The sequence below is a fragment of the Antrostomus carolinensis genome, unplaced genomic scaffold (assembly GCF_000700745.2).
Source record: "Antrostomus carolinensis isolate BGI_N321 unplaced genomic scaffold, ASM70074v2 scaffold16523, whole genome shotgun sequence".
NCBI lineage: Eukaryota > Metazoa > Chordata > Aves > Caprimulgiformes > Caprimulgidae > Antrostomus > Antrostomus carolinensis.
In genome coordinates, this window is record NW_010303596.1 from 138,630 (window position 1) to 149,132 (window position 10,503).

The 10,503-nt window shown below is 41.8% G+C and overlaps 1 protein-coding gene across 2 annotated transcripts in view; it reads left to right on the forward strand.

The window, feature by feature from the left end:
* Positions 1–10,503, forward strand: part of GRM1 (glutamate metabotropic receptor 1) — a 146,955-nt gene that overhangs the window by 132,709 nt on the left and 3,743 nt on the right. The window contains exons 7-8 of one of the 2 annotated variants that reach the window (XM_010164163.1): positions 1,427–1,465; positions 2,556–2,676. The exons of the other annotated variant lie outside the window; for it this stretch is intronic. Coding sequence (XP_010162465.1) covers positions 1,427–1,465; positions 2,556–2,616 — 100 coding nt within the window. The 3' untranslated portion in view covers positions 2,617–2,676. Of the gene's footprint in view, positions 1–1,426; positions 1,466–2,555; positions 2,677–10,503 lie in introns of those variants that run through there. 2 annotated transcript variants of the gene reach the window in all.

Sequence of the window (10,503 nt, forward strand, 5' to 3'; positions counted from 1 at the left end):
GACCCATTAATCCTCACATTGTAAAGACAGGAAGGCTACCTAATTTTTTGGCAACCAGATAAACGTATGTGAAGTTCCATCACTGCCGGCAAGGCTGGCAGGAAGAAGAGAGGATACATTGTCATTAAAAATAGAAGAAAAAAAGAGAGGTACAGAGATCTGGGCGCTAATTCTGAATCAGGGCTCTGTAGTATTAGCACACACTACTAGTAAGACAAAGCAAGCCTAGGAGGATACTTCAAATTGAATGCTTCAGAAGCATTTATTACTTATGCAGTTGACAATTATTTGATAATTGCAAAATATTTCACTGAAGTATAATCAACACATGCACTTCTTTTCCCATAACATGAATCGTGAATCCAAATTTCACTATAAATCCAAATCTAAATGCTACTGAAGCATGAATGTTGAGATTTGGAGCTGATTTCTGTACCGTATATGCTGTATATCACCATATGGGGTTCCCCCTTGACCTTGACCAAAAGGCAAACCACTGCTTTGATGAAGCTTGGCAGCATTTTAGCAACAGGCTCCCACAGAATGCAAACCTGGAGAGGCATTTGAGGGTTGCATACTCTATTACATGCAATATATGTGTTTGATTTTGGCTGAGGAGCACAACTGCAGCCACAGCTGGAAAAAGAGTTCCCTGTATTTTGAACATGTTAGGAAGAATTTCAGACTGTCTGAGGAAGCAAGCTTCTTCCTTCATTTCACATAGGAGGATTTCATAACAAGACCTACAGATACCCAGAGCTTGGAGAGCAAAATGCTCTGAACTCACTCTGGGGGTATATCTGAGTAAGAAGATATACAGAGTGGGAAACAGGGATGCAAATAAAAGGAAGCCAGAAGCAACAGCAAACTGCCATAGCTGAGGGACGAAAGCTGGTAAAGCCTGTTAACTCAGAAAGACCCAGGTCCCAAGCAGTCCTCCGAAACCAGAGTTTTCCAGGGTCCCTGAGTAAGGCTCCCCATGGCTGTGTGCCCTCTTTGTGTATACAGCATTGCACATGTGTGAAATACACTTAGAACTGGATTTTTCTCTCAGATAATCAACTGCCTGTTCCTACTTGTTTTGTAAAATTAGCTCCTGTGACTGAATAAACTACTAATTTCTGATTTTTAACAAAGCAAGCACAGAAAGTAGAAAGGTCTTTTCTGTCAATAGATGAAGAAAACTGGAGGTCTGTAGAAATGTCGGATATTCTTTTTAATCAGAAGCTTAATAATCTCTAAAACTTTAACAGGGTGTAGGAGAGAGCATGGTAGCTAAGTTCCTAATTATAATCACCTTTAAATTGTCAAATCTCAGAGATGTCATTACACCTGGTAAGGAATTTAATTATTCTAGAGACTTCAAAGTAAGTAGGTTTACAAAATTGCTCAGCAGTATGTCTTATTTGTGTTTTATTCATAATAGTTCAGAAGTCATCTCAAGGCATCTACCTCTCCAAAATGGGTATGCATGTATTCTGTGTACATCATGCTGTGCTCCTGTGCTTTAGTATGTGGTGAGAAGAATGGCTTGTTTGGCTCATGAGCAGCTGTACTGAGTATGTAGTACGTGCACATGTCATCCATGATTCTGTTGGTTTGAGGCAAACAGAAGTCTGGCGAGCATGCACTACGATTGTTTGTTTGACGGGGAGAAATGCTGAATTTTGATTTGCATTTTATTTGCAATCCAATGACAACTTCTTTTGCAGAAATTCATTGATACATTCCATGTGCAAAAATACCTGAGATTTTTGTCAAAGCACGTGCGCATCTGTATATATTTTTATTGATACTGGGGAAGACAAATGAGAGTTTGCATCTGCTTGATAGGGTAAGGGAGAGGAGAAAAATGAAGTGGAAAGTGTCTTATATTAATGGCCAAAAGTGCAATCTGCAATCCCTTTTGGAATTAGCATTGCAGTTACAGCATCTAGGAGACTCTTCATTTTGTGTCTCCCTCAATAAGGCAAATGTTTCCTTGAGAAAAAAAAAGTACATACAGTGAAATCACATATAATGAAAGGTAGTGAGTATTCAGCTAGAGCTCAAAAGTAAAAGAAAGGAAACATTTAGAAAAGCAGTTTATGGGAATAAGAGACACAGGAATAAGCAGGAGCTGAGTGTATATAAAAAACTCCACTCACAAAAACTTTTGGTGATGCTTTTGTAAATAAGATGCAAAAGGTGGATGCTCCTTTTTCATCATTTCACCCTGTGTTGAGAATAGCAGGGGTGAAGTCCCATTGACAGCTAAATGCACAGCAGCCCTTGCCACCTGGTAGGTAAAGTGCATCACAGCTCAGCAGAGGAAGCAGGGACGAACACCATGAGAACTTATTTTAAACAGTACCATGCTGGAGCCAAGGAGTAACCTTGGCCAAGTGTGGCAAGTCAAGGTGACTGGCCCAATGAGCAAGAGGAGAAAAAATGGTAAAGCTCACAATGATCCTTAGGTGTAGGTGAGGGACAGGCACCCTATTGAGTGGTATAGCCACCATGTGTGCACATGTGTATAACCACTCACTGGGTGTCTTTTTCTTTTCAATCTTCAGGAAGAGGCAGCCAGAGTTCTCGCCCACCAGCCAGTGTCCGTCGGCACATGTGCAGCTTTGAAAAATCCCTCACTGCAGTGAATGTGTAAGAGAAGCTGCATGACAAAGAGTGGTTTTACCCCTTGCTTTCTCTTTCTCATTGGTTTATCATGTCTAATGATGGGACAAATGTGGTGCATGCCATTAAAGATGGGAAATTTGCTTATGTCCCCTGTTTTGCACAATGCCTTAATCTGAATGTCCAGATGTGATGAAGAGGACACTGAATAATTTTTTTGCAGCTTTTACTTTTTTTTTTTTAAACCCTTAAATTTTATTTGTAAATGCCTACAACTTTGCAAATACATCCCTTTTTTTGTACTAATTTTATCTTCTTTTTCCATTTAGCCAACATTTTTTTCTTTTTTACAGTTTTGCATGGAGATGACATTATCCTGCGTGCTTTGAACAACAATCTAGTGGTTGTCTCACAGCAAGACACCTTTGCTGTGCACAGCTTCCTGCTAATTGTGCTTTCTAGTGAACTGCTGCTGCAGAGCCAGCAGAGGGAACACAGAAAACTGGTTTGGTGGGATTCGCAGAACAGGGAAATCATGAGCAGACACGTGTAAATAAAACCAGCAGAATCTGGGCTAGGAACAAACAGTTGCTCTCAAGTATATTTAATAAACAGCAGAGAAAATTTTCCTGTTACAGTTTCTGAAAGATGTTCAGATTCTGTGTTCAGTGAGCAATAGCAAAGTCCAGCTCTTCAGAAACAAGTGCAAATACTGCCTTCTCTGAGCAAACCCAAGCGCAGTGGAGAAAACATGCTAGCTGTTGCAGAAATGGAAAGGCCTTGCCTCATTTCTTCCAGGACAGATTTACGCTTGTCTCCATCTGATAAACTGCAGATGTGAAACAGTCCAGCTCCCTGCCCCAGGGAAGGCTGTGCAGTGACTAGGCGGAAAGCTGCCTGTGATCCACTGACACAGCATTTTGAGCAGCGCTGGCTCCGCGCAACCAGAGATGCTGTTCAGCTCCTCTGGTCCTCGACAAAGAATTCTACCTCTGTATGTGCCTCTGACAGTATATGCTATTTGTGAACAGGTAGCAATGATGTTAATTCAATCAAATCCACCCCTTTGATTTGCAGATCAGAAGAAATACATATGATGCATCATGTATTTGGAGCAGTAGTGATGGTTTTTCAGGGCCTGTGCAGCAACCAGTATGCCACCCAGAAAACTTAACAAAGCCAGTGTAAGGAGCAGGACAAACATTTTGTTATTAGCTTCCAGTCTGACAACAATATGCCCTTCTTTTCTGATCTGGAAAAAGTGCTGCAGATTCCCAGGGCACAGATCACCAATTGTCAGTCTGGAAAGACTGATGATGAAATAGGAGTCCAAGACATACCAGTAGGAGGGGGAAAAGGCGAATGCAACAACAGATTGTATTCAAACAGCATAGGCACGAGCTGTAAAACTCCTGAGCAGAGGGAAAGCTGAACCTCCTGCTTGCCGCATGACAACATCTGCAATTTTTTTTTTTTCAGTTTGGAAAAAAAAATCCTCATTTACATCAGCTCCTGAGAAAAACCTCTGGTGGGACTCAAACCAGTCAATGAGACTTCAAATACTTGTTGCAGCTATACAGATAAGAAAGACTTTAAAAAACAGCAGAGCTTTTCAGACCTGCTGAGCATGAAGCTTGCTATTTTGGCTTCTCACTGCCCCTCAGGCTTCCCTTTCCCTCCAGCCAGGGCTGATGCTTTCAGAGGCCTGGCAGTGCTGCACTGTGGCCAGGGGAAGGGCACGTCCTCCATCAGCGACCGACTAACTGCCTGAGCTCCCTGTGGCCGTGCAGCCCAGGGTGAGCAGTAGATGTGTGTCCGTCATATCACCAGACGCCCATCACCACCACGTGGGCTCATGCCCGAGTCTCAGTCACCAAACTGCAGCAGTTTGCAAGTCTGGATTTTGCTAAGGAAGCCCTGCTTTGCCAGCCTGAGATGGTAGAAATCACCATGGGTGCTATGGTTTCCCCTGCCTTCCAGTTACAAGCAAATAGATGTAGGGACTTGAAACTCTCTTGTATTTTGATATACACAATGCTTAGCATTGGCTACTGTGCTAATGTTGATCTCCATTCTCCATATGATCCTGGAGATGGCCAGAAATGCAGAATCCCTTAAATATAGAATAATAAAAAATTATTATCATATTAAAAATACTCAGAAGCATCAGCTTTGAGTTTCAGGGCTTTTTTGTTCTGAAGCTGCACATTTATTACCATGGAAACTTTCAGATACACCCAGAAAACCCACAGGCTTTACCAGCTGCTTTATCTACTGCAGCATATTAGGGAGAGCTGTATGTTACAAACAAGAGGCCTCATGACAAAGCTTCCTGTGGCAAGTGGGTTAAGTTTGCACTCAGAATGCTGTCATGCTAAGGCAAGGCTGATGGCTCTTTGAGCACTGTTTAAACTGCTGGGAGTTTATTTGATTCTCAAGTATACCAGAGAATCTGACAAGTTATACTGGGAGAAAGACCTCCTTGACTGCTACCTCTGCAAGGGCTGCACACTTTTTGGCAGCAAATACCCAGACCAACAGGCTTTTACCAGTTCATTAGGAATTTATTCCTGCTCCGATAAAGCTATTGACTAGGAAATATTCTGGACTTTCAGTATAATTTTCCCCTTTTGTCATTTCATCTAGGGCTCTCAGCTGTACATCTATATGCTATCTGAAATATCTTCTGGCCTCAGTTTTAATGCCTTTCAGGTGTTTTGAAATCTGTTACTGGGTTGTTGCATCTAACGGAATACATTTAGCTATTTTAGCTTTCTCTCATGCACTCTCTTCTCTGTCCCCGATGGCTTTTTTGTTGCTGTACTGTATACAGCGTCCAGATTGTCAGTATCTTTCTGGTAAAAAACATAGTGCCCCAAATAAATTTCCATCAGAACCACAAAGGCTTACAGAAAGCAAGGACAAACCTCCAACCGTCTTAATTACTATTAAACTGCATTCATAAGAAAGGCCTCCTGATCTCTGTACCATGGTGTGGTGCTTTTGAGTGGGGAACACAGAATTAATGGACTATTTTTTGTGTCTTTATTATATTCAAAATTCATTAATTAGTGTTTCTTATTCAACAGCAGGTTGAGATCTTTTTCATTGATATTTCTTCTGATGCAATATTTTTTGAAGTTTGTTGAACTTCACAGCCTTCCAGCCCTACACACGACTTAGTTGCACTCACCTACACTTTTCCTAAATTAATCTCATTCTATCATTTCATTCCCTTGTTCCTAAGCTTTCCAGGTCCCTTTGCTCAACATATTGTAGTTCTCAGTTTTCAGGTTCTATTAACTGTGCTCTTTTTCGAGCTTGTCTGAACAAATGCTCCAGTTGAGGTATTGTCATTGGCTGCACTGTCACATACAATTATTTGAATGTGCAGCATGAGACACACCTTCAGGTAACACAAATGTGCGTCTCCATTGATATCAGAGGATCTGTAATGATTTATGCCACACTTTTTCTGTGCACTAACTTTAAAATCCTTTAAAAAATGACAAAGATGATCCAGTAGGATGTATTAATTCTAAATATTTGGTGAAGCTTACTTATTAATGACAATAAAATAAACATTCAAAAATTTTTCACTAGTAAGAGCACTTTTTAATTTTACTTTGATTTGCATGTTTCTGATTCTGATTTCTTGAACACTGGAAGAATTTGCCTACTATTTGGGACAAAATGTTTATTATTCTGAACTTTTTATTATCTATTAGAATGAGTTGCTTTCTCCAAGCAACGTATTAGTAGCTATTTGATATTTTTTCGTCAGCTACATTGATGCATTGCAGTGAGCATCTCTCTTGCCCCCCCCAAATTTACAGTTGTAGAAGAGTGCCTGTGTACATATATGTAATTGTTAAGTCCCAAAGTGAATAAATCTATTTATTTAGGGATATTTGGCTATATCTCAACTGCTGAATTTGGGACCACTTCCCTGCCCCTGGGACCATGTATGAGCCTAGAAGCAACCCAGTTTCACAGCAGTGCAAGCATAAATCGTATGACCCCACTCCTGGCTCCTGCTTTCTCTGTTTGGGTGACCAGGACATAGAGGTGGCAGAGGGTGGCACCCTCTGATCCTTCCCTGAGGGTATAACCCCAACCTGAGGACCCTGTGGATGGAAACCAGGATCATGTCATAGGGTACTCAGGCTAGACATAGCTCTGGCATTCATGTTAAAGACTGTATAATAATAATATTTCAATTTAAAAAGAAAAAAAAAAATCGGAAAAAAACCAGTTATCAATGGGGTCAATGCACATTAGAAAGCCATGTGTAGCTCAGATCAAAGTAATATTTAACTTTTGCAGCAGAGTGACTAATGAAGGAAATAACTAGGTTAGATTTACTTGACATCAGCCAGGGGCAAGACAGAGGGTTGGAAAGGAGGCTCTGGGCTTGTGTTCACTCACAACAACCCCAAGTCTCATCAGATGCTACCCCTGCAAGACAGCCATACAGCATTAGGTTTTCCTGTGTTTTGTGTAGCAGTTTCCATCTTACATTAAAAGCAGCTCTCTGTTTTACATAGAACATTGTGTTCCATTCCCAAGGCAGTTTTGTTCCAAAAAAAAAAGAGGGAAGGAAGCATTAAGGAAAAATTAGTTCAGTAATTTAAATTTCCAGAAACACCTGCGGCAGGTTAAACTTTGCTCTAATTCCACAGCACTACAGAAAGCACTGGAGTCACATTGTGAGAACTGTTGTAAGGTCCTCTTGTCACTGAGACAGAGATTACAGTGTAAATGGACTAGGGCTGAAATCGGTTTGTGATTCTTTTTTGTGTTTAGGTGATAATAACTGATGCTTATCAGGCAAAAAACTGGAGCACGCACTAGACTGGGACAGTGGTTGATGATGGCTCCCTCATTCCTGGGTAAGCCTCAAAGAGGTTAAACCTGGGTTAGTAAAAGAGATGAGTCCCTAGAAGCAATGGTCCAAAAATTAGGCTTGCGGGAACATGCTAAGCAGCATGGCCCGCTCTGCTAATGGGTGGCAGAGCTGACTGCTGCAGCTCTGAGAGGAGGGTCCAGTTTAGAACAGGGAGATCACTAACCTGGATTAAAATAATTTCACTCCCTTAATCAAATTTCATGCCCCAGTGGCCTCACTGAAGTGGAGACTGTAATGGGAGAGACCTTGGGGACACCAGCAAAGCACCTGCAATGTGCTGCAGTGCAGGTACTAGCCTTAAATTTTAAGGTTGTAGCTTGGATCCTGGGAACAGTGAGTCTGCAGCAGGACAGAGCTTTGCTCAGGTTCGTTATTGCTTCTTAGATGTCTGCAGGATTGGAGAAATTTTTCTGTGGGCAGGGCGGAAATCCTTCTCCTGGCTTTCCTAAGAGGGCATCCATCAACAACCACTGTTTGGGCTGAGAAGGGCTTTGTCCATTGCACAACTTTTGGATGAAGCCTCTCCTGTGCTTTGCTGCCCTGCTGTCTCCAAAGGCTGGCCATCTCTGTGTAAGTGTGCTGCTTTCTGGAGCACAGTTGTCAGGTAGCAGGTAACTGTGCCCCACTCTGTGAAGGTGGGAGCATTGTTGACTGGGCAGTACCCAACACTGACCTCATCTGGTTGCTGATAAGATAGGTTATTATTTGCTTACAAAGTTGATAGGCCCTTTTCAGGTTGCAATTAATGTTCATTCCTAATATTTTAGCTTCATAGAAAGGACTACTAGGTTATGCCAATGCTTCCTACTGGCTGTGGCATTTCAGTAACTACAGTGACTACAGGGCAGTAGGTCTGGCCAAAGCATCAGTCTGATAATGAAACAGAATGTATATAATTTCTCCTACAACCTCTTCCACTGGTTAATTGCCATTGCTGTTTAAAAACCCCCAGCCTTATTACATAAATCTGTGCTCCAAATCTTATCTAACACAACCAGGCCTGGTCCAATTAACTGTATCCCTCATCTCAGCAACCTTAAGATGCTCCCGCAGCTCATGGCCACTTGGAGAAGGTAACTGACCACAACTCTGGCATCCTAAAGGGATGAAACAGGGCATGAACTCTAAAGGAATGTCCCTTTCTTTTTAACTGGAAGGACTCTTTCTGAAGCACTTTGCCTGACTGCATCTCCAGCTCATTCACTCTGGCAGTAACAAGCCCTACATCAGATGAGGTGCCATTTCCCAATATGTTGGTTCCTAAGGTTAACCTCATCAGAGCACATACCACTCTGTTTAACCATTTCATGTGGTATCAGTTAGGGATTGTTATGCATACAGGACTGAAAGCTCATCTAATTCTCTATGCACTGGTTCTCAGGCTATAGCTTCACTGGTGAGAGGATCAGAGTTTCACACACTGAATTACCTTAGACCACTGGGGCAACCATCCACCATCTCAGGAATATTTAGCATCTAAGATGTAAAGAAAGTTTTGCAATCCAATATCTAAAGTGAGTCATCTTCAGGACCCTGCAGTGTGGGGACGAACCACCTGTTGTGGGGTGCTCAGACTCGACTTTACTCCAAGAAAGCCAACAAGGGCAGATCCCCCAGGCACTGGAAGGAGCAGGGCTCTGTTCTTGGCCTGTGACTGGATTGAGTCGAGGCAGTCCTTGTCACAAGCAGGAGCAGGATTTTGGGCAGCTGGAGATACTTATCAACAAACAGTGAGCCATCTAACAAGCTGTAGGCATCTCCTACAGCTGGGCAGGGGTATTTTGGATGACAGTCTCAGATTTGGGTACATCAGTTATTTTGAAAACTCTCTGCAAGTAACTATTAAGGTCTGAAGTTGTTTTCCAGCTTGTTCAGCATCTATAATCATCAGCAGAAAGTATCTGAAAATGACTGCCCCAGAGTCATGCAGAGAGTGCGTTGTAAAGATCGATGGATGCATTAAAAACAACACTTTAAATTACCAAAAGTAGCAACAGATCTGCTCATGGAACTAACAAAAAAATCACACAAGTAATACACTTACGTCTATTCCCCCAAAATACAAAATCTCCAGACAAAGCTGTGGTAAAAATTGAAAAACAGCAGCTAAATTAAATGTATGTCCTTGCCTATAAAGCAAAAGCAAGCCCATCTTATGTATTGATAGGATATCCAAGAACCTGTCTGAAGATTTCTGCTAGATGCAAAGATTTGAGGGAATAGTACTTGGAGTGTTACACTGAGTATACACAACTACAAACCTTAAGATCTCTTGAGACTCCAAGGAGTTCACCTCTAGGAAGTAAGTGTGAAGTCTAAATCCTATGGGAAATTGCATAAAGGAAAGAGAAAGTTATGAAAGGCAAATAAATACAGGATGGACATGAAATGGGTAACGGTTGTGCTGATAAAAGCAAGAAAACAACAGTTAGTCCCACCTCGTCACTGTGCAATTGAATATCATGTTTTCAATACCTCAACTGTGATCTGGCTTGGTGCCTTCTCCTGTCTTTGTGTGGAAAAATCATCCTTTCTCTCACTATACCAGGTAGATTATTTTGATCTTCACCTTCTCCCACGGATGCTTCCTTCAAAAAGGTGACAATCACTTAGCGAATGCTGACCATGTATTCCACATACAGTCAGGATTGTCATCACCACTTTGTCAGTTGACTCCTCCCTCATCAAGACTCAGGTCTGAGTTCAGGTCTGAGCTTTTCCAGCTCCATCTTTGCTTCTTGTCTAAATGTTGATTAATGCCATTTAAGATGGCTGGTCTTTGTTCCAGGATAACAAGTGTTTTTCTTGCATGTTAATTTTTAATTCTGCCTGAATGTGACAATCTCAGCGTGACTCCCAACCAGCTGTCCAGCAAGACAGAGCCCAGGTATTTCTATGACAGTCCTGTGACTGTCTCAAACGTGACTCGTTAACAGGCTAACAGTACATGGACACAGCAACAAGATCAAGTTGAGGGAAAG